This window comes from Idiotropiscis lumnitzeri, chromosome 1, assembly GCF_059441095.1.
Source record: "Idiotropiscis lumnitzeri isolate Australia: NSW breed Sydney's pygmy pipehorse chromosome 1, RoL_Ilum_1.0, whole genome shotgun sequence".
Taxonomy (NCBI): domain Eukaryota; kingdom Metazoa; phylum Chordata; class Actinopteri; order Syngnathiformes; family Syngnathidae; genus Idiotropiscis; species Idiotropiscis lumnitzeri.
In genome coordinates this window covers 23,964,609-23,988,653 of record NC_142391.1, presented here as the reverse complement: position 1 = coordinate 23,988,653, position 24,045 = coordinate 23,964,609, and the positions used below count along the sequence as shown (strand labels likewise).

At 42.1% G+C, this 24,045-nt stretch overlaps 2 protein-coding genes and 1 long non-coding RNA gene across 4 annotated transcripts in view; 1 reads left to right on the top strand and 2 right to left on the bottom strand.

The window, feature by feature from the left end:
• LOC148343873 (uncharacterized) overlaps positions 1 to 13,531 on the bottom strand; it is a 33,529-nt gene extending 19,998 nt beyond the window's left edge. Inside the window, exon 1 of one of the 2 annotated variants that reach the window (XM_088306904.1) lies at positions 13,398 to 13,531. In XM_088306904.1, the coding sequence (XP_088163030.1) occupies positions 13,398 to 13,438 (41 nt within the window). In that variant the 5' untranslated portion in view covers positions 13,439 to 13,531. The remainder of the gene's footprint in view (positions 1 to 13,397) is intronic. The other variant, XM_088306937.1, reaches the window with a different exon arrangement.
• Positions 1,734 to 5,988, top strand: LOC148343874 (uncharacterized). The gene is made up of 3 exons (XR_015842931.1): positions 1,734 to 1,768; positions 3,719 to 3,797; positions 5,566 to 5,988. It is a non-coding gene; the product is annotated as an uncharacterized LOC148343874 (long non-coding RNA).
• Positions 13,532 to 15,561: 2,030 nt separating the features above from the next.
• lipg (lipase, endothelial) lies at positions 15,562 to 23,056 on the bottom strand. The gene is made up of 10 exons (XM_088290852.1): positions 22,742 to 23,056; positions 20,480 to 20,652; positions 20,208 to 20,387; positions 19,204 to 19,315; positions 18,411 to 18,629; positions 18,091 to 18,333; positions 17,422 to 17,542; positions 17,121 to 17,348; positions 16,943 to 17,047; positions 15,562 to 16,248 (listed from the first exon to the last, which is right to left on the bottom strand). The coding sequence occupies exons 1-10, from the start codon at positions 22,809 to 22,811 to the stop codon at positions 16,236 to 16,238; spliced, it is 1,464 nt and encodes a 487-aa protein (XP_088146978.1). The 5' UTR covers positions 22,812 to 23,056; the 3' UTR covers positions 15,562 to 16,235.
• Positions 23,057 to 24,045: the final 989 nt, after the last annotated feature.

The window sequence follows — 24,045 nt, the reverse complement described above, 5'->3', positions numbered from 1 at the left end:
CCGCATACCAATCGCTCCTAACACATCCTGTCCCGCACGCAACCGCGCATGCTCGGGCAAACTCCATTGACATCAATTGAATCCCGCCGCCGGAAACGCTCGCAATAAATTTGGCGTGAACCTCGTAATAAAAAGTTGTTTATGTGCATATAAATTCATTGCAACTGTGTGGTTCCTTCACGTGTTCTCTATAATAAGATACAAAGTCATGGGCCACCTCAAAATTTGGACAAATCCGAAAATATTCATCTTCTCGGCCTGAACACAATACTCTGATACAAAAAATCACATAAAAACAACATTATTTGTTAACTATTTTTACTGATTGACATCAAACGAAAGAACGCTCAGGAAATGACTCATCATGAGCACTTTCCCACCGACGCAACACAAAGTGCCTTTTGTTTGCCCTGGTGCCACGCATTCATTGGCTAATATTCAAAGCGAGCACGGGGTCACGGCGTAGGGATTAGGGTCACCCCTAAAGGCATGTTGGAAGGCGGGGGGCAGGGTTCGGGGTTGGTGGAAGGTTGTCCACAGCGAGGCGATGTGAACATGACAGCAAACGAGTGTCATCATTCGATGATTTCCAAACTTTGACTTTCTAGGAAAGGAAGATTCGATAGAAGATGGAGAATCTTCCACATGAAGCCTTTTAACAAGCTGAAGTTTGTACGGGTGACGTTTTATCACTCTCCAAAGCATCCAGCAGATTTTCTCCAAGCGCCTGCGGAAGGAGGTCAATGTTTTGACGAGTGGAGGCCTCCGCTGTCAAGAACAGATCCTGTTTGCAAATATTCACCACGGATAGTGCAAAAGCACGACAAGTTGCAGCATGTGACGGCCATAAAGCGTCTGAAAGTGGCAATGAGCTGCAGTCGGTCGGGGATGACAGAAAAAATTTCTTGCCATGCTGCAATTTTGCAATGTCATGCAATGTAAATTGACAAGATGTGATCAAGGAAATGAGCCATCATTCATTTTACAAACTCCAGAAGTGGATCTTATCCCAGCAAAGCGGTCAATTGCCCCGCAATTGATCAAATCTTGCTTTGGCTATCCTTTTACAAAAAAAAAAAAAAAAAGTATTTTATTCTCACTTTGGCAGAGCGCAATAATCCTGAGACACTGAATGGAAGTAGCACGGCATTAAAATGTGTTCATGACTGTCACCATCATGTACAGGAATTTCATCTAAACCAGCCTCTGACATGAGTCAGTATTCCTGGAAGTTCCATAAAGATCGCTTGAGAATTACTAGAGAGCGCTGACATACAGCACAAGCCTACGGTGGCTGGAAAGGACAACACAGACAGCGTTCATATTTTCCATCCACATGCCAGAAATTTGCCGTCCATAATCCAGCCGGAATCAACTGATTCTCATCAACTGGGGCAGTTGCTCCAAATCAATAGTAGCGATGCGACAGTGAGGGAAGTGACTGAAAAATGTGGAATGTGCAGAATGTCTGAACACGCTGACATGCCTGTCGCTAATTTGAATAACACGCGCTAGTAACTAGCACGCTCACACCCACACAGACGGAAATCTCCACGTCACTGAACCGTAGTAACCCTCAGTTAAGGTGAGGCCATATCTCTCGGCCAATCACAATGGAGCAAGAATCAGGCAGTACGCTCTGAGCCAATCATATACCTTGGGGTTACGTTCCCTCCTTCCTCCTCAGCTCTCTTTCAGTTTTTGCGGCTTCTTTTCATTCTTTATGAAATACGCTTTCACAAGCCCCGCCGACGGAAGTTCGGTTAACGTGAGTGGTTTGTGGCGCTTACTCATCTTTTGTCCTTGTATCTCTTCTAAGCTGCTCTGCCACGCCATTATGTGGCCCTCATTCCCTTGCGCACAGAACAAAAACTGGAGTGGAGGGGCGATCCCCGCGTCAAACAGCCCGTGTGCTCGACACTGCGTCACCACCGACAATTATGATCCCCTCAGAACTTAAAAAAAAAAGTCGTCCCATGCAGGCATGCCGAGATGTATACTTGGATGCCGCATGAGCGCAGTGTAATTTGAGGTGGGAATGCCGCCATCTGTGGACGGCGGTTGCATAATCCGCGTCAAGCTAAGACAGGACTGTGTCTGTTTCGTCCTCGACTCGCATTCCCACAGAATCCCATAACGCGGCGTCAAGACTCAGGTGGTCCGTTCCCATACATGAGCGGGTTGGAAAGGTTGAGAGATCAGCTTCTCAAAACATTCCTTGTTTGATTTGGAGACCGTCTTTTGCCGGAACGTAACAAAAAACGCTTTATACGTTGTTCCGCCCAAACAACGGTGGTGATGGGAAAGGAGAATTCATTTGAGTTTGTTTGACTTGACAGCAGGCAGCACGATGGGTTAGTGATTAGCACTTCTGCCTCACCGTTCCAAAAATCTGGGTTTGAATGCATATTCGTTTGCACGGGTTTCTTGGGTTCGCTGTCTTATTCCTAAAGGCCTCAACACGCTAATCCGATGTCGCCCATCGTAAAATCGGTACACGGCTGTTGTTTGGTGTAGCGAACAGCGTCTGCGTCGTTGTTGGGGCGTGTTCAATCGGATCGTGCTGTCGGGGCAAATGATCAGTGCGATTGGCTGTCAGATGGCAAATCAGTGCACTGGACAAGAACCGGAAGCGGCAAAAGCAGAAAAACGGTGAAAATTTCACATATTTTTCAAGAACGAAATGAACTTCACTCATTTTTTCACATCTCCTCTGTCGACACAGAAGAGCGCAAAGACGGATGAATCACTCTCATTCACAAAAGAACGCCGTCACCATGAAAGGTTACGCAGTGACTGTCGCCGCCGATGGCAAGGAGGGTTACTACTTCTCACGCATGCGCAGAAGGTCCGGCGTCGTTGCCGTCGATGTTGGTGGCAACTATGTCATGTCAATTAAAATGGCGATAAAGTAAGCCAAGTCATTTAATGCCACTATCATCCCATTCTGATTTTATTCATCAACCCAGTTGCTAAATGTTCCGCATGTTGGCTAAATGACACCGTGCAACAATTCCAACTGTTCTAGGACACAGTAAAGCAAAAAAAAAGAGTGACGCAATCAAGAAAAAACTGTAAATAATAACACTGTGTCTCATCGAGATAAGCGGGAGAAGCAGTCCCGTCACAGCAGATAAACTTCAGTGGCGCTTTTGCGTTTGTCGCTTCATCGTACACCTTTCTCATGTTTAGGTGTTGTTCATTTGCAGCAAGGAAGTTGTGACGCTTGTTCTTCGGAAAAACAGTTTCTTCACTCGTTTAATCATAACCAAAATACATTTTGTGTTGAGTCACGGAGAACTCAAACTACGCAAGATCAGGAGACGGTTGGTGAGTTTTTCATTGGTGGCTAATGTTAATGACTCATGCTCATTTTTTTTCATTTATTTATTTTTTTTGTGCGTGTGTGTGTTTCACAAAGCTTTGTTGGACACCGGCTTGTTTCTGCATGCTCCAACATCAGATGACTGCTGAGCATGTTTTCACAGATGTTTGGCGGGCATTGTGTCACTTTTAGGATGCCTTTGCCAACTTTGAACACGGCATTATGAAAGCTAATGAAACCACCCGGTAGGATTTATTGATGACTGCAATTAAAGCTTTGAAAAAAAAAAAGTCTTAAAGGTAAATAGCCTGACTCTGCAAATGCGGCACATGTTGGGCGGTGGCATCTTAATTGAGCAATTTTCGATTTTCTATGGCGCTTCTCCTCATTCAGGTTGGGGGGTGCCGGACATATCCCAGTTGACTTCGGGCGAGAGGCGGAGTACATCCTGGGCTGTTCACCAGCCAAGCACGTACGTTACAGACAAACAATCATGAACACATACCGGCTATTTGAAGTCTTTAGTGCATGTTTTGGGTATGTAGGAGGAAGAACCTGAGAACTGGGAAACGATACCGGCTAACCATTGGCTCACCATTTTGCCGTAATATTAAGCAATATAACAGTTGAAAGAAAAAGTCCCCCGGAACATGATCGCGCACAATTGAGTGTCGACTGGAGAGGTGATCGACATTAGAGATCATACTTTGCAAGCACACAATGGTGCTGTATGCATCAGGTCGTACATACATTACGCACGTTACTTGACTTACCAACATCACGACTTATGTACATGATTGACATAAGTCGACATACACATTGCATTACTTGCATTAGTCATGTGACTTATTCGCATGCTGCGACATCTCAGGGTGTATGACTGACGCTGCAAGTTTTTCAACACAAGTCATACTTATTTTTAAGTGTAATTGACGTGACATACGTAAGTCATCTGATGGACGTAAGCCATGCAACACAAGTAATGATGAATGTAAGTCATGTGACTTATGTAGGTCCCACATGTGTAAGTCATGAAGGGTAAGTCAAGTGACTTACGGAAATCACATTGTGTGTTAGTCGTGCCATGTGCGAAAGTCGTGTGTCTTACATCAGTCACATGACATAATGTGTAAATTATGTGACGCATGTAAGTAACTGCTCTATAGTAAGTCCTTCAATGTAAGTCACGTGACTTATGTAAGTAACGTGAATTATCCAAGCCGCATCTCCTCACAAGGGTTGCGGGCATGCTGGAGCATATCCCAGTCATCCCAGTAGGCGGGGTACACCCTGAATGGGTTGCCAGCCAATCGCAGGGCACAGAAAGACAAACAACCATCCACGCTCACACTCATACCAAGGGGCAATTTCGAGTGTTCAACCGGCCTGCCATGCATGTGTTTGGAATGTGGGAGGAAACCGGAGTACCCAAATAAAACCCGCGCAGGCACAGGGAGAACATGCAAACTCCACACAGGAAGGCCGGAGCCGGAATTGAACCCACGACCTCTGAACTGTGAGGCCATCGTGCTAACCAACCATCACCGTGCCGCCCCCACATGAATTATTTGTCTTAAAATAGCACTTGGGCCACTTCAATGCCACAAATTAAAAATGTGATTTTCTCGGGCGCCTGCCAGTCAAGGCCTTGTAGAATCGCTTTCCTCCCTTACTCATTTTTTGATGGCAATGCTGGTTCCATTACTTCCTGAAGTCATTTTTTTTTTCTTCCAAATATCAACAAATTGGCGTTAGTCCATTGTTACCGTCCCGATAAAAGGGTCATCGGTTATTTAACAAGCTCACTGTACTTCCCCACCGCTGTCTTGCTCACGCACAACCGCAGAACATGTGTTGGCATTAAAAGATTAACAGTAAATCCTCTACTGTAGTCCTGATGAAGGATGAAGTTTGCTTTGAGGTGGGATCTACCCTCCGCTGACACGCCACTGTGTTTTTGATCTTCACATCTTGCGAATCCGCTCATGTGACTTTGCAGGTCACATCCTTTCGGCGGTATAGATCTGATGGGAAAGCCGCGCGGCACAGCACTTGCCTGACATGACCTGAATACAAACCATTAAAATGTCCTCTTTACAAAGCTAGTCAACAAGCACGCAGAGATTTGCTAAGCAACACAGTGTAATATAATATGCAATTGTCAGAAAGCAGATGATTGCATTACGCAGGTGGGTCGTGTGCCATTAGAATGCAAATGAGCTTTTTTTTTTTTTTTTCAGGCACTAGGATGTCCAAAATGAAGAGTCGAAGGGCTGCATTTCCGTAGACAGGCGCACATGCGCTCAGCGTAAAAACTGGCACATTTGGAGAAAGCGCATGATTTATTGCATACGAGGACCATTTCGAACGTCAGTTTATCAAATATTGTTCAGATTGAGAGATAAACTCCGCTCAAGCTTCCATGAGCATTTGAATTAATTAAGCAACAAAAGCAACCGCATTCCTGAATCCAAAGCTTCCAATTTCAAACTGACTTTAAGCCGTGTGGCCGCCTCAATAAAACAATTTCAACACGCCTCCTTTTCAAATTGGACGGAGAATTACTATACATGAATGAGACCGTTTTTTTTCCCCCCTTCCCAGCTTTCTTTGCATTCCTTATATTTGTTCCCATGAGAAAGTCCCAGCCTTCTCTTCGGAGATCCAAAAACTCAGCGAAAGAGCAAAATGATAATGCTGCGGCCAGCGTCTTTCATTTTGCGTGTGTGTGCGCCTTTGAATAAAGCATTGTTTCATTCACCATGGTGGTGGCCAAATTTCTTTTTTTTTCTTCAAGTATGAATATGCAAGTTTTCCATTACGCATAAAAAATATGCATTATGTCAGATTAGCAGATTTTGACGGAAAGATAGAATGAGTAAGATGTTGGAAAAGCAAGAAAATGGAGTATGTGCCTCTGATTAACTGCAAATGAAGTTTAGATTTTCTAGTAGGCTTTTCATGACTTTTCAATTCAAATTTTACTTCCACTCTCTCATACTTTTAATTGAGTCATCCGGGTTGAAGGTCACGTTAATAATTTATTTTGGTCTCATTCTTGCTTGTTTTGTTTTTTTTAATGTCACAACAACCTGGCATTTGAACAAGGGTGTGTAGACTTTTATAGACGGACAAACCATTCACACTTTACACAATTTACAAATGTCTGTTTTGAAGCAATGAGAGAAATCTGGCGTGCTACCGTTTGCGTTATAAAGCATGTAGATCATGCATGGCGTATTATTCACCTTGTTCAATCTTTGACAACATGTCAGTTTAATGCCATGCTGAGCTTCTTGTCACGCAAAGCGAAAAAAAACAAAATTCATCTATCATAATAGACCTACTGTATTTAGGAAAGTCAGCCAGAGGTGACACTGCAGCTAAACCTTTGACCTATTGTCTATTTACAATTAGAATTGTTGAGAAATTTAGGTGAGGATTCAGAAAAAATTATTATTATTATTGTTATTAATTATTTTATTTATTTATTTATTTTTAGTCCCAAATGCCAAACTTTTGAAAGCATAGTGTTACGGTGGTGTTCGGTACTCCTTGGTTCCATGATAATGAACTACTTATTTTGTGAATGAATCCCGCAAACTTTGATATACGCTGCTACTTTTATTTACTGTTTTTTCCCGGACTTTTTCACAGTTGCGTGTGTTTGTAACGAGCGATGCAATATTAAAATTATCTCAGCAGAAAGAATGAAAGTATTGCAGTTGACCACCAAGCCGACAAGTATATATGGTCCATAATATGTTAAAAATGTCAAACTGATGCTGTGTAAGAATTTTATGAATGGAATGTTTAATATTGCATTCAACCTTACGGCATCTAAGAAAAAACTAAACAAAAAAAAAAACAATTTCATTGACAGAAGTGATTCAGCAAGGAAAATTTAAATGGAGCTGAATCAGAAAAAGTCCCCTGATCCATGCTACAAATGAAATTGTTTGAATGCTTGCTGTCCCTTTCTGCCAAATGACATTTCTCACCAAACAAATGAAATGGGTGTGCGCTGCATCACATGACTGGATAGTTGGCAATATCCAAGAGAACCGAGTCGGCTTCTTGGAACCACCGAGCGAGCCGGACGAGTAGGAGTCGAAGCATTCGCCAAACTTGACCTTTTGCCTTCTTTGTGTGCAGATAAAGCGTCTGCGTTTAGCTGCTGGGAGAGTCGCCTTTAATTCTATTCTAATTACTCAGATTGAATGAACAGATTTTGACAAATGCCACGTTCATTTTGAGACCGAAGGGCAGCTGCAGCAAAGTTGAAACTGTAAATGGTAACGCAACATCATCCACAGCTGCAACAGGGCCGTTTAAAAATCGTCATTGCTGGCAGTGCATCCTCAAATGTCACAAAGACGCGGAGGTCTTCAATCCTGTTCCTCGAGGTCTGCTGTCCTGTCTGTTTTCTAACTCTCCTTGCTGCAACACACCTGAATCAAATGATCAGGATCGTTATCTAGCTTCTGCAGACCTTGCTGATTATCTGATCAATCAGGTGTGTCGCAGTAGGCCAAGGTGGAGAACAGACAGGACACCGGCCCTCCAGGAACAGGATTGTAGAGCCCTATGGTGATAAGTTCGCAGTGAATAAGGAAATTCTCTTCAAAAATGCTTCATTCCTTCTTGTATGCTGCACGACTATCGGCGCCTGCCGATATCTTTAGATCTACGTAGTTTATAAAAACAGATTACTGTTAAGCCACCGATTTGTGTAGTGAATGTAGGCCAAGGCATTAGTATTTTAAAACTGAAAAAAAATCCAATATTTGTTCAATCAAACGAAAAACCTCTTAAAACTATTCAGATTTACAATCTGTTGATGGGGCATTGTTGTGCTTTAACCGTGTAGAAAAGTCAAATGTCAAATTTTTTTGTTTTGGTGAAAGGAACTAAAAACAAATGCTTTACAGTTCATAGATTTCAAAATAAGGAATTACTTTCAAATAGCAGTGACTATAATAAACGTTTTGGAAGTAACTTGCCGAAAAGTGTTTGTTGTCCCTCCCTTCCTATAGGACCTCTTTTGTTTTGGCCGCAGTCCAAGATGACTTCAATTGGCTGCCATAAAAACACAAGAGGAAATCAACATGACACCACAACATTGACGTCAAGTTGTGTTTGAATGTCACCCCGCCGTCACGCGTCACACAAGCCCCTTAACGCCCCCGCTCGGCCCCCAAACAAACAGGCCTTAAACGCAAGGCCGGACCTCCTGGCATGCGCTCCCCGATTGGACGTTCAGCGGCCACTGGATTATTGCTTCATAACAATAGTCACACTCTGTGCTGTTCTGTGCTCTGGTGGCGTCACAGCGTTCTCGTGAGACATGACTGTAACAGGTCGTGGGAAGCATGTGACAATGAGATGTTGACAGTAAACTGACTGAGAGATGGCTTTATACATAACGGCACCAATTTTTTCATCGTATGGTGTTGCTGCTCGAACAGATCTTTCAAATTAAATTGGCTAGGAACGACCTTGAGGAAAACCTGCACACAATCACTATCAATGTTTACTGCCGAATTCCCTCCAGACATTATTTACTTATCAGCATCAAGGACTGCAACGTGATACCTTGTGCCAAGGCAATGGAGCCTACATAGTGTAAATAGAAACAATGCATTTGCTTGCTAAAACATGACATCTTCAGAATTTCACACCTGAGCGGGTGTATTTGTTCAAGTAGTAGCCGCCATTCTCATCTTAAGTTTCCTGGAAAATGTGCTGGAGCTCTTACTTGGAAAGCCAGACAATCCATGTGACCTGAGCGCTTTCAAGCGTGGCCAGGATCGCAACCCTTTGGCATACCATAGCCGCTCAGGTGGGCGCCCACCACCGAGGTTATCGGAACAGCTTGGAGTTTCCACTGCGACCGGAGTCACGTTATTAACTATTTGGGGAAGCTGCTCCGAGTGGCCGACATGGACGACTTCCATCGCATTTGCATCATGTGACCCAGGTGGCACCAGCTGGTGTGATACTTGGATCAACATGTGCCAGTATCTGCCAAGCATGTGTAGCTACTTGACTAACAGCTGATGTAGGAAGTCCATTCAACGTCTAGATAGATGTATGCCATCGTTAACAAAAAGATTGCCTTCATAAGCGATCACTTTTAAGTACAAACACGTATTAACCAATTTCCTCTCGGCACTGAAATTCATATTTTTTGTGTTCACTAATAGCTCGCGTGTTCCATTGCACCGTGAGGGTTTTGCACTTTTGATTGGTAACTCTGATGGTTTTCACTATGGGAAAAATGAAGTTTGAAAGAGGTGTTAGAGGAAGAGGTAAACAAATTACTGAGTTTTAAAAATAAATCGATCATTTCAATAATTTGGGGGAAGCCAAAATATGCTCGTAAAGTCATTTTGTCATAACTGCCTGTTGAACATTCAAAAAGCCCCCAAATTGCAATGCTCAATAACTTTGTCTCTGGCATTTCAAACATGTTTAATAATAATATTCCCTTTATTAGTCCCACAATGGGGAAATTCGAGATTCGAACCCAGGCCTCCTGGGGAGACTGGGTCCTGAACGCGGCGCCTTAGACCACTCGGCCATCCTGGCAAGTGCGTAAAAGATCTGTTCTCACTGTCGCATCTGATTTTGCTTTGAATAATGACAAATGTCTTTCGTCGGCCGCGGCATTTAAAGGGAAAGACCATTTATTTTTTTGCATGACAATACAATTTTTTTGCGACTAATTAGTTAAAAAAATGATCAGTTGACAGCACAAATACATTTATTAATAATACTTCGTTTAAGGAACGTCTGTGATGTCATTTTTAATTTGTGAGCACGTGGCAAGATGAATGAAAGCGGGTGGATATTGCTGTTTAATTTGTATTCCACATCTGCGATGATAATCAAAAGTGTGTTTTGATTACATGATGGGGCTGCATAGAACATTTTATTGCCAAGATTTTTCTTTGACTTGACTTCCCCTTTAAAGATGTAAAACCATCCATTTTTCTTAGTCTGGGGTTCCACATGTTCAATGAATCTATTTGCATGTGGTCTGATCACAAAGCACAAAATGAACTGCGCAAGAAGATTGCGCATTTGTTAGATGCCAGATGTTAATTTGTGAAAAAGTTGAGATGAGATCATTATTTCAGTAAACTTTGTACTTTTGGTGGCTTTTTTTTCTTGGTGGCGTTGTGCTGTGAGGTTTTTTTTTTTGTGTGCTTTGGCTCACTTGAGAATACAGTTTCAGTGAGGGAGCTAAGAAATCGGTCGATAAACATTGTCAATCTGCTCAATGACGTACTCCTGCTATTATTGTCAAAGCATGTTTTGATACATCTCAAGTTTTCCACTCCATCTGAAAAGATTGCGCCGGTGTATCTCACATTCTGTCCAGAAAGCGATGTTCTGAAAACATGATCTTATTTCAAGTACGCAAATGAACCGCAGGATTTGTGATATTAGTCCAAAATCTCGGATGATCTGCTTTTCCACTTGAGATGATTTGTGGTAACAGTATGGATCCACTGCCTCTTCCAAGTAGAGTTGGAAAATTACAAGAGAACCTTAACTTGATACCATGAATACGCTCTAAAAACAGTTGGGTTCAAAATAACACAAATTGGAGTCAAGAATGGACTGATCCACTAATTGGTCAATTTGACCCACCTTATTGGGTTGTACAAAACAACCCATTTTGGGGGTAGTTCTTGCAGAAAACAACCCAAATATTTGGATCAAATCGTCCCAAGTAGTGTATCGGTCCATTTTTGACCCAACTGTTTTCGAGTGTTTTGTCAGCGTGTGAGTTCGCAAAATTGGGGCATTTGCAAAATTGGGGCATTCGCAGTGTGGTCGGAGGTTTAGGAACTGAGGGGGAGCTGCCGTGTTTGTTGCCGGATGACGTGACGGCACCTTTGGACATTAAGCTGAAGTGTCTATGCACACTTTCACCCACGTCAAGTCCTACATTCTCATGCATGTTTGGCATTGTCCCAAAAACCGCAAACCAAATTGATTACACAGTCTGCAGGGTTTGGACAAGAAAGTTGCAGCTGCATGGAATCTCATGCTAATTGTCACTTACAGCAGTAATTCAATTTAGAAAGACACACTTAGATATTATATTTCTTACACACATAAACTGTGAAATAGTAAATAAGCATTTATTTTGTACAATTTGGATCATTTTGGTTTAGAGCTAATAAAACCTCCAAATTAAATTTATTGCATTTTTTTTTATATATTACATAGGAATCCCTCCAAATGGGTTAGATGTTCCATGAATCACGATTCTCTATTTTGAACAATTTTGACATTTATTTTCGTTGATTTATTGAAATAAATAAACTTTTGGACAATATTCAAATTTACTGTAATGCCCTTGTATATGAACTGTCATTTTTTAACACTTAAGCGTCACTGTCCTGTCAAAAACACGTTTGCCCAATTTTGTAATTTTTTGGGGAGTATTTTCATGTTAATGAGACATCTTGAATTTGTAACGCAGAAACCTCATTCACGTAAAAATAAGAAGAGTGAAAATTTAAGTGTTTTTCACAAGACAGCGATGATATATAACCGTGTAAGTTTCTGAATAAAAAAAAAAGCCACACACAAATGGGGCAGAAACATATTGAGACATTCAATAGCATATTCACAGTCATCTATTCTTTATCATCTGCAAGGACCAGAGACACCTAACTATACTGTCTGTTCTTTACTGTCCCCGGGTGGCCAAGGTGGGCAACAGCACAATGGCCATCCAACTGATGGAAAGTGCGACAAAAAATGTTCATTTCAATTAAGCAAAATGATTTGAGAGAGGCCTACAAGTTTGCGTTACGGGCATGCTCACCAAATTAATTAAACTTGTATCTCATGGAATCACCTAATAAGGACGTTGCAATTGTGCAAGAGAAAACAATGAGTGCCACAAAAACTGCACTAGGAACATCCACCCTATGAGGACAGCAACAACTATACTTGTTCGCTCTCAGACATCCTCACTACCTTACAATGAAAAAAAATAAATTAATTAACAAACAAACAGTGTATGTTAAACTGCTTTGCCACAGTGAAATTGAAACTTCGGAAGATCTCATCTATAAATGCCACACACGCAATGGACTTGCATCCAAGTGGGTCAAACCAGCGCCGGTGTATATGTCTATCCAAAAAAGCGTGATGCATATGAAAGTTCCATTTCAAATGCAGTCATCTGTGCAGTGTGGCACATGCAAGAGGCAGATGGACTATAAAATCACCAAAGCAACGAGCCACAACATCAAACTTCCATGTCCTCGCTTACACGATTTGAGGTTACTGCAGCTCGTCCCGCTTTGTGAAAATGGGTCATGTGCTCCAGTGAGTGGTGAGAGTAAAGACAACCTTAATAGTTGTAATTGTAGGTGCAAGCAAAGTGTGGCCCAAAATTCTGGAAACATACTATGAGACAGCAATGTGGAAATAGTGCATTGAGTTCATTTGAATCTTGCAAAGTGCCTCGACAGTTGCTTGGCAAATGTTGGAAATCTTATTGAAATTATATGTATGAATAAAATGAAATGTCTTTTCTTGAAAATACGAATTGATGGCCATTACAAATCCAATGGGGGATTTTTTTCCTACCCCAAAGCCCAAAAATTCTTGGAAAAAAACCCCCACAATTTTCCACAATTAATGAAAAGGAAATGAGCAGAAATCTGGCCGGAATTCACGACCATAAGGTGCTCTGCATTAAAAGGCATTATTTCTATATGTAGCACATACATAAAGCCCACTATTTTATTGGGCGCAGGCATGGTAAAACGTACAGCATCTTAAAACATACGGTTGCACGCTAAAATGGACACTAGCATGAATGCTGCTTGAAAATTTTAAAAAAGGCAACAGGATCAAAACTGATTTCGGTCGTACTTTAGGAAATATTCAACGCGACAGGTTCCCTTTCGTCCGTGTGAGACAGTCTCGTTGCCATGTTACTGCGAAATCATGCCCGCTGGAGACACATTAGCGGCTAACGTGGCTAACAGTTAGCCCAAGCGTCCACAATCCATTCTCAAATTGTAGCGTAACTCACCGAGCGGTGCCTCCCAGTCTTAGTAAAGCTGTGTTCGCCATCTTTCATCCATCACTTGCGCGCCGCTCGCAACTTTACTTTGAACGCTCTGTTTACTCCAACGGTTGCAGCTCCTAGTCCATTTGCAGCACGACAGAACCTACTGGGGGGGGGGGGGGGCCTTTAGGTCCTCTTTCACGTCCACCTTTACGGTGCGCTCATGAAAGTCACAACTTTACAGATTTTGGAACTCGGTGCACTTGCGCCTCATTATTATTAGCCGACGCGTCTACTTTGGAGAAAATTGAAGGCTCTTAAGTTTTATGGTCTCGTAAAACATTGTTAAAAATGTTGAAAGAATTATATATTAACTCGATAATGCTGAACTGTGAGTATGAGGGGGTTCACCACATTCCCTTCTGAAATTAATTTGAATTCCATCAAACACTCCCAGCCCCACTAAAATATATATATTTTGAAAATGTTTTTATTAAAGGGATACAGCACTGTCTTGTACTACAAAAAACAGAATCAAAGAAAATCTAAAGACAAAAATGTGTTACTCAAAACACTCGTATCTCAAATCATCTTTCCTCATTGAAATTAATTAACATTCTATTAATCACAAAATAACACAATTTTGTTTGAATTTTTTTATTCATAAAATGGCACTATCTTAAAACCAGTACTTTATGAAAGCAGAATCATAACACAATTCAGTAGAATGTAAAGAAATGAATTATTAATTCTGATTTAATGCTACAAACCAATTAATTGTCCTTCTCCGTATGATGCGCCCACTTTGGCCACTGGGAGGCAGTATAATACAGTCATGCGGAAACAAATGAAAAACGGTAGTACTTCTACTTCAACTGTAAGCGAAGATGCTACAATATGACCAACGTGGACTCTCATGATCGTAATAATAGTAGTTGTTGGTATTATTATTGTACTTGTAACATTTCCTCACACATTCAAAGCTTAACTTTCCAGAACACCGAAATACAAAAAAAAAACATTTTTGGGTGACCCAATATATACAGTATTTGCACAAGGCAAAAGAGAAACGGGATTGACGCCTGTTGACACAAGTGTTGCATCATCTAAAACATACCGTCCTTTATCTTCTCTGTATTTCAGTACCATTTGACAGGTCAAAGGATAGTCTTGTTAAAGAGGCGGGGGGACGGAAGTGGGGGTGAATTTTCGTGATCCAATGTTTCTTGCACTGGAACTGTGTTCCAAGCACGCAGGAATGTTGTTAATTACCATGCAAAGTGCTGAATTATGATCATGGCTACACAAGAGCTAACTTGCAAGGCAATCAAAATCACATCAAACAATAAGATGATGCGTGTTGGTTTGTATGGGAAAAGCTGATTTCCATTACAGTCAGGACGTACACACTTGAAACACTACTTTCTTGTTATTCCCATTGAAACGTAACATTGTGTAAGTTCCTTCAGAACCAATTGGAGAGATAAGCCTTATGACTTCAACCTCAGAGTGGAACTTAGGCAGACACTTGTTGCAGAGACCGCAGTCCATTGCTGTTAACGTGGACATTTCTATTTAAATTTTGTCATCATTTTGACAGGCATCAACTGTCGGTCATTATTAAAAAAACAGCAGCTGGCGAAATATTTCTGCACATTGATTGGCCACTTTTGTCTATGAAATTATTTCCATTCAAAATCTGCGGGAAGGAAAAATAAAGCACATCTAAAGTTGTGAAGGGGGTAGATCGTTTCATTTTAGATTGTTAGATGTGTAATTTCGGAATGATTTCAAAATGTTTCCATTCGTATTATTGAATGGAAAAATATAATCAGAGAAAATGTAGACATGAGCAGATGCAAAACAAGAGTAGTTCTCCTCTTTCCTCTTCCCACATGCAAGCCTACCCTGATGGTTCCATTTTTTTATTTCGCACTTCCTGAAGCCCGCACACTTATGTCTGGACTTGGACTCACAACAAAAAGAAAGAAAAAAAATATACATTTACAGTGGCTTTGAAAATCTGCATGTAATTGAAATGCATTGGGAGAATTAAAAAAACAAACAAAACTGATAAAAGCGCCCCCCCAAAAATAGAGACTAAACATATGAAGTGGATTAATAGAGGAAGAAGAAAGAATCCAACCCTCATCATTCACGAAAAGAAGACGCTCACGAGGAGGCAAACTAATAGAAATAACAGGAGAATTTGTTTTATTTCCAAAAGGTTATTTACATTATATACATAAACACACCCCACAGAACATACAGTAACATTCTGCACAAAAAAAGCCATGTGCAATGAGATCGGCATCTCTTCCAAATATACAGTGTATCAGTAATCTCACTCAGCAGCAGGAAGGCACACTTGAGGGTCACAAACACCCCACACATACAATTACTGCATCTAGGAAGCCATTCAACACGATTATGGGATGTGTTATGATAAATAACATTGGTCTTGCAGTGCTTCAAATTTGTTTTCCATAAATTAAAAAAAAAGAAAAAGGAAAAAAAAAAAAAAAAAGACGCATTTAAAATGTACAGTACAAAGACTACAATAGCTGACAGATATTCTACCTCACTTAAAGAAACATTCCGTAACTCTGTCGAGTGATCTTTTAAAGACCGCCTTGACCTCAGTCCCGCGCCTGGCCTCTCAACACAGGAGCACCCGCTCCAAGTTTCCTGGAAGCAACCATTCAGGTGTCCTTTCAAAATGTCTCACACCTCAAACCCCTCCCAATGTGCGCTGATCCTTCCTCCTCCGTTTGAAAAAGTGCTCAGATAAAGCGAAGGCAGTGCTTCTCGCTTTAGCCATGTTGGGTCCCCGTGGTCATGGTGCATCAAGTTGTCAGAGCTTTACATGGGCAGCCTGTGTGGATGAAGGGGGGGGAAAAAATCATGAGTGGAGAGACAATAATCCATTGCTTTTCCTCTCAACATCCTTCTCTGTGCGATTAAAAAAAAAAAAGAAAAAAGTAGCCAAAATACACTCCAAAATGTTTTGCACAATACCTAATAATAAAAGAAAAAGTAGAAGAAGCTGGCATGCCAGGAAACAAAGTGAAATTAGAAGCTTTGATGGCAGAAATAGAAGAGATTTGAGTTTAGTGGCAAAAGAAGCAGCAGTCAAAATCAATGCTGGCAGTTACAACCCATGCTGACATAAGGAAAAAAAAAAAGAAGTAATTCTGGCAAACGTTGACGTAACAATGGCAAAAGAAGGGGAAGTCCAGGCAGTGCTGGCAAATTAAGTTACAGCCATCGCCAAGTTGGTGAAAGAAGAGCAAAATACTGGTAAAGGAAGAATTAGAAGCAATGTTGGCAAAAGTAGAGGGAGTTGAAACTAAACAGCAAAGAAGATGTAGAAACGGAGACGGCAAACTGCCAAGATGTTGCCCGCTACACATGGGTAAGGAAACGATGCTGGCAAAAATGGGCAAGAACAAGCGCTGTTTGCAAAATGAGCATGCTGGAAAAACAAGCGCAAGAAACAATGCTAGTAAATGAATAAGCAGAAGCTAAACTATAAAACGTTTGAGAAAGGCTCATCTTTGGTTTCTTACCGTTTTCTTGGTTTCACTTCCCAGCCGTCACGACACTTGACAAACGTTAGCGATTCACCGGGTGAAATTTCTGTTTTCGACGGGTCTTGGGCACAGAACGTAAACCTGCAAAACAAGAACCTGTGAGCAAACATTTTGACATCAAGCGCGTGTTCGCCACTCATCCACCACCACTCACTTTTTCTGCGTTTCTCCGGCTTTCACGCGAATCCGTCGGACTTCCAGCACGGGTTTGGAAGGCTTGGCATTCCAGGCCCAGAAGCTCTTCTTGATGTTCTTCCATACGGAGTACAAGGACTCGCCGTCACCTTCCCAGCTCAGGTGGATCCTGAGCAGGTCGCCGATGTCTTGCTCGGTGAAAACCAAGAAGGTGTTGGTCAGGTTCAAGCCGATGGAGTTGTCGAGCCTTCACGTGGAAAACACAGGGGACAAAGTTAGACCAAATCTTGCCACCGAGGCACTTTAAACGTTGTACTCACATGTCAACAAAGATGTCTTCCGTGTCATTATGCGCGCCGATCAACTTGACGTGGAAGGTTGGGTCTGCGTTGTCCGCCTGCTTCCTGTTGAACACGTGCATCTTCATCTGGTAGTGGTAACCTTTAAGACAAATGCAGGTGGGTTAATGATTCAACAAGTCATTCATATGCAATCACGCCACTTTAGGTTAATAATAACAAGACGCAATAAAAGAGGGGGTTGTGCCATCTCGCTCAGATTGTTGATGGAAAATTTTGAGAAAGCTTTTTAAACAGCCTAATTCAACAATAAAAAATAAGCAATGTTGCTCGGCTGACTAAATAAAAATAAAAATTAAAATAACAAAAAGAAGCAACGCAGGAAAAAGAAGTTAAAGCTGAATTGCCAAATGTAAAGAAAGTAGAAGCAATGCTGGCTGAATGAGTCAAATGTATGCTGGCAAAAAAAAAAAGTTGAAGGAATAAGAGCAAATTAAGTCTCCAAGAAAAAATGCTGGCAAAAGAAGCAAATGGTGGGAAAAAAAGTGGAAATAGAATACAAAATACAAGCATTCTTCTACATTTTTGACCGTCAATTTGTACTTTAACTTGCAACAGTGGCTTCCTGTTTTAACACGACGTAATAAAATGATTAGTTGCTGAGTGTAATATCAGGAGGTGGTGACTCGCCTCCAAAGGGAGTGTCTGCACGCGTCTTCAGGTACATTTTGCTATTGCGTCTCTTGCGCATCTTGCGGGCCTCGTAGCCGACGTTGTTGCAGCGGTTCTTGCGGCAACTCAAGCAGATGCCCTTCTTGAAGCGGTCCGGGTCGGTGCACTGGTACGCGAAGCTCACATGCTCGCGGTTCATCAGCGAGTCGACAAAAAGATGCACAGCTCGCTCATGCTCGCATTTCATCACCTCCATGAAGTCTGGAGAAAGCGGGGAAGACGGCGTCATTGAAAGCACATCGACAAGGGAGTCACACTTTAGTAGTTGGATGACTTACTTCCAACCAAGCTCAGCACGTTGCCCACTGAGCAACCGGGTTGGACTTGGCCTCCGTTGGGGTAGATGTCCACGTCCCCGATGGGCTGTTGGATTCCAATGCTCACCCCTAAGGTTTCCCGATTGTACGTGTGGAGGACGTCCACAAAGTCGGCATCGTCGGGCGAAAGGCGCTTCTCCTCCCCCACACCCTCAAACATCGGCCCTGCCGGGTCCAAACCTAATTGGAATAACCATGCGTCACAATTAGGTTCATTTAGGACAAGAACCAATTGATTTTCGATTCAAAGATTTCATGCAGTACCAATTTTCCGTGTGTGCGGAAGGCATTCTCAGAAGAACCAATGCTGCCATTCGTACAAACTTAATTATGAAACTAGGTGCATTAGAAAAACAGTCATATTTACATAAATTGAAGACAGTGCAGCTACATTAATCGCGTACTTTTTATTTCACATGATCTTATCAAAACTCTAAAATAAATGCGTCTGCCTTCTTGCTTGTTAGCACTGACTTCACTGCTTCCGCCATTTAGTTTTGAAAGGCTACTCTTGCGTTATGACAAGAGCTCACGCTACACGAGAAATCACTGAAATTTATGAGGGAAAAACGTTATTAAAAGTTTCGATATATGGTTTTATGAATCAATATCGGGCTATGAAAAAGAAAATCGATATATCTATTTTTTTTTAACTCAGCCGTAGTGGTTCAGAACGAGGTCAATATTTACAGAGTTCGGCCAAGCCAGACACTCTTTGTTTATGACATGAAATCAACGTCATCATTCCTCACACCTGTGATTCTCCCGACGGATCCTCGGACATGTGTTCCAGCGTAGCCCGCTACGTGAGCCCCTAAACTGTAGCCAATCAGGTGCACCTTCTCCAATGGGAAATGCAGCTCATCCTGTTAAAAAAAAAATGACGACATCAGCAGCTGCTCCAACGAACAAACGCTGGTTGTAAGCCAGCCACGCTCAGTTAACTTGGACAAGGCTTTCTTCCACGCGACGCCGCCTTTGCCATCTGTCTCGGCGGAAGACTCTTTGTCCAGCCTTAAAACATGGAAGCAGCCCAAAATCTCTTTCTGGCTCCGAATTTCGTGGACTGGTCCTGTTTGAATATGGTACCAAAGCAGCATTTTGCTCGGCCAGTAAGAGCTGTAATTTGAGCGAACTCATGTGATGGCACTTCAAGAGAGAGGACATCCATTTGTCCATTTGCTATACCTTTCCTGGAGCTTATTTCAGCAGAGCTTGGGTGAGAGCCAAGGTACACCCTGGACTGGTCAAAAACCATAGCGCGGTACACGTATAGAAAAAAAAAAAAAAAATTCACAGCCATGGACAATTTGAGAGTCTTCAAAGAACTGACACGCTCATTTGACAAATGTAGGCGGAAGCTTTCAAACAGAACTGTGAGACAGTTGTGTTGACCACGTGTCCACCATGCCATTGTCAATACTTTTTTTTCCCGCAATCCATTTGAGGATGGTGGTTCTCATCAGATGTACCCAATGAGTTGTGTTCCCTGGAACTTCAGACTCTTCATACATGTGCTGCACTCTTGAGGCGGTCTGCATGAGGACTTTCAGGGGAATTCCAGTTTAATTTCATCATTTTGTCTACTTTCAGATTCACGTATTTATTCAGAGTTTCTTTATTACACAACCCTCGTTTTTGGAGCTGGTCTACATGAGGCCTTCCTGGTCATTCCAGTTTGAAGTTCCAGTTCATCAGGTGACATTTTTGCCAGCTTTCCAGTGCACTTATTTGGGAGTTTCTCAAAGGAACAAGTACCTGAAGCCAGTCGAGCATGGCGGCGATGTCCCGGCCGACGGTTAGCGTGTAGTTGACGGCGTCTGGGTACAGCTGTTGGGCCATGAGGAGCCAGTCCACCACTACCACATTGGCCTCGCTCTCACGACTCATGACGGCGGCCACCAGTTTCTGCATCCAGCTCTCAAAGATACCACTCATCTAGGTAAGATGACACGCACAGCTTTTAATTCAGTGTCATTTCACACTTTTGTTAGACATATTCTGACAAAAAAAGAGAAGTTTCAACGTACTGTCCAGCCGTGGATGATGAAGATGGTCTTGGCTGTAGTGTTGAAGCCGCATTGCTGCAGACACTCCTTGTTTCCAGCATTTAGGTAGCAGCCCTCCTGGTCCAGATCCAAACTCTTCCTCATGTTGTACTTGACGGTGACGTCGATGGCCTCGGTTGCAGGTTCATCTCCGCCTAAGTGGAAGCTCAAAGTTACAAACATGCCTCGTGATCCAATAATGCGTGTAGAACACAGGCGGTACCTTTGCTGCGTTATGCTCATGCTCATTTACGAAGAAAAATGATAGAATAATCACATTCTCTATTTGGTGGGCCTCAGCGTGGTCTTCCTGGAAGGGGGATCCCCCCATCTGCAGCCCCTTGTCTAGGTTTCTCATTTCTTCCCCTGATGTTATTTGATTTTTTTTTTATTAATTTTTCCTTGCCTCCAATGGGTTCATATCAGGTGATGTCATTAATATTTGTCAACTGTGAGCACATGAAGACCTTTGGGACTTTTCTGTGATTAACAGCTATATAAATAAATTTGGCTTGACTAATGCTCCCTGCAAAGTAACCCCCAGCTGGCAGATGCACCTAATCGACATGAAAAAGGAGCCATGAATGAGATCTTAATGGATGTCCGCCATATTGGGTTGAAGGCATCATTTTGGACAAAATGCTAAGTTTGAAATGGCAAATCTTTGAAGATTGTCACATTGTTATAAAAAAAATAAAAATAATAGCCCGACACCAGTTTCATGTCTATCATGACAGGATGTATGAAACCGTCTCATGAACAAATGCTTGAGCGCAAACAAGAAAGAAATGTTGCCAAATGAGCCTCATTTGAAATCTTGTAAACCAGATAGATGGGTGACACCAAATTGCTAAGCATGGTGTCAAAGTTGGAGGGAAATTTTGTGGATTTTCCGAAACACCAGTCTTACCGGTCAACATGGAATTTGGCAGACACACTGTATCCATCACAATATGCCACACCAAAAAAATCTCAGGAATCCATGCCCTTGTCTAGTTGTCCTTCCGCTCAATGAGCAGGTGAAACATATCCAGAAAGTAGTGTCTGATAAATCTTTGTGATATTAAGATTGGGACACCCAAATACAACAAAGTCAAGCAGGCAGAATGGTTCTTTTTTTTTTCTACACCTACACCATCTAATTTGGGTGGAGCATTACATGAAAATTAATGGTCATTTAAAAGGACGAGCCACCAAAAAAAGAGGTTGAAAGGAGCATATTTTCTCATATTAATTTGGCCAGCTGGATCAAAGGCTCCTTGAGCAGGCCGTGTGTGTCTCCCACCCGCAGCTCTAAAGACACTAAGGGTGAAATAAAACCCAGATCATTCACAGAGCTGCAACAGCTATATTTTTGCATAATTACACATCATTATGACACTGACATACGTGCCATGCATTATAATTGCAATGTGAGAGCAGAGCATGGTGGAGATAAAGATAAAATATGGAAATACAAAGACATTAGTGACTCTCTATGCAAATGCATCAAATTAAATGTGGTGCGATTAGAAATATTCCAAGCTGTTGGGTTGTTTTAACTATGAAAATATACACTACTTGTATTTGTTAGACAAACTGCTTTGAATTGGTCCAATAAACTCGACGGCCCCGCCACGAAGAAGCCAAAACAAGTTCAGGGTAAAACGTGGATGCAGCAACCCTGATAGCAAAGTATGGGTGAATCGACATTGCAATATGCTTCGGCTTAAGCGTTGAATCTACGTCGCAACTAAACATTGAGATTTCAACCAAAAATACAATGTAGATTGAACAGCATCCTTGAATCAAATACGTCATTGTTGACAAAATGTTGTTGAACCAACATTGATTAACCATCAGTCTTCAATTAAACCCCCGCCCCAAAAAAAGAACAATAAAAAAAAGTATTAAAATAAATACATAAAAAAATTAACCTTCCTAATTCTAATTCAACAATGATTTAACATCTTTAGCTATCTGGGAAGAAATCTCATTTCCTCTTGAGTGTGTCAAACGTGGCGTGTCCTCATTGCACCTGTCCCCAAAAAAGGACACGTCGCTTTATTAGCATGTGAATGAATCCATTCCCGTTTTTCTGCTCCACTCAACCCGCCACACTTGCTCCGTTTCTAATTCAATATTCGCCCTTGGAATATAACAAAAGCGGAAACGAGCTGTTTGACACACTTACTGGAAATATAAAAATACAGGCACGGATTGATCAAGTAATGTAACACCAAAAAATACAAAATCAAATCTTACCGTTCTGTCCGCGCGTAAAGGCAGACGCGCACAGGATAAGAATCCACACCAACTGGGTTTTATGATTCATTTGAAAGCCGTTTTTTTTTTCGTTTTTGTTTTTTGTTCTAAAAGCGTCTTTGTGTGGTGGCGGCGTTCCTGCACTCGGTGACAAAAGCACGTAAAGCCGGCCCTGGTGCGTCCTTGTCGGTCAGTCGGCGGCGGTTATGGTGGCTCGGTGCGACGCGATGCTAAGCGATGCGATGCGCCCTCACTCCGGCGACCAACACAAAAATGTATGAACCAGCATCAAGGCGCTCTTTGGAGTTTTAAATAGTTTCCTCCAGGGTTCAGTCATCTGATCATGGGCTGATCTGTCGCGCGTCTGATTGGTCAAGCCCCCATTTGTTTACGTCGGGGGCGTGGCCTACGTTGAATGAAGACGTAGTAAGAAGTGTTTTGTGTGCACTCGTAACACACACGCAAACACAGAAAGGGGAAGGGAAGGGTAACACTTGAATGAGGATCAAGCATTTTTTTCACCTCAATTCCAAAAAATTGGAACGTGAACATGGCTGGAGGGTGAGGAGGTTGGGGCGGTCAATATGCTTTTAACATTAGGTTCTATTAGTGAATACAACAGCAACCTACACCTTTACTGGAATGTCTTAAAAGGCTCATTCCGAATAAAGTAGACTGGGTGGTGGTAGTGCTGCTGGAGTGAAGTGGTTTTTTTTTTTTGGAAGGGGGGTACCCTGGGGCACCATCCCCCATGAAAGCCCCCCCCCAAACTACAAAAAAAAACAGCACCATCCTCTTCCTTTCTTTTCTTGGCTCTCTGCCAAACCATCAGCTTAGTTCACTTTCAATTGATGAGTCCAAGAATGGGCGCTATAATAACAACAGTACTGAGCATGTGTGTGTGTGTGTGTGTGCATGGGGGTGTGGGTGCACGTGCGTGCATCATCAATCACCAGCGGGGAAGTGTCACCTGCCGCCATGGCGGTGCGCTGCTCTTACGGCCTAATTGTTGGTCCAATTTGTAATGTGCCAAATGAGGATGAAAGTTGCTTTATCTCTTTGGATACATGAGTTGGCACAAAACCATTGAACAAATATCGTTACATCATGACGGGTGGGGAGGGCTTACATGGATGACGTTCAGGCGACTGACACGGCATTCCACACACAGTGCCTTGTTTTCAGAAATTGGATTGTTCAATTTTGCTCAATTTTTGTGGTAAAATTTATGCAATCCTACTGTAATTTGGGGGAAAAGCGAGCTTTGTGTGGTATGAATGTTCCTGCATCTCACTCACAGATCT

What these genes read in the sequence shown, in the direction of transcription:
- lipg (XM_088290852.1), bottom strand. Translation starts at nt 22,811, where the DNA reads ATGAATCATAAAACCCAGTTGGTGTGGATTCTTATCCTGTGCGCGTCT. An exon ending in CCATGCTCGACTGGCTTCAG is followed by an intron (nt 19,316 to 20,207) that starts GTACTTGTTCCT and finishes TTTTTTTAACAG; the next exon opens with GATGAGCTGCATTTCCCATT. An exon ending in CGTGCTGAGCTTGGTTGGAA is followed by an intron (nt 18,334 to 18,410) that starts GTAAGTCATCCA and finishes CGCTTTCTCCAG; the next exon opens with ACTTCATGGAGGTGATGAAA.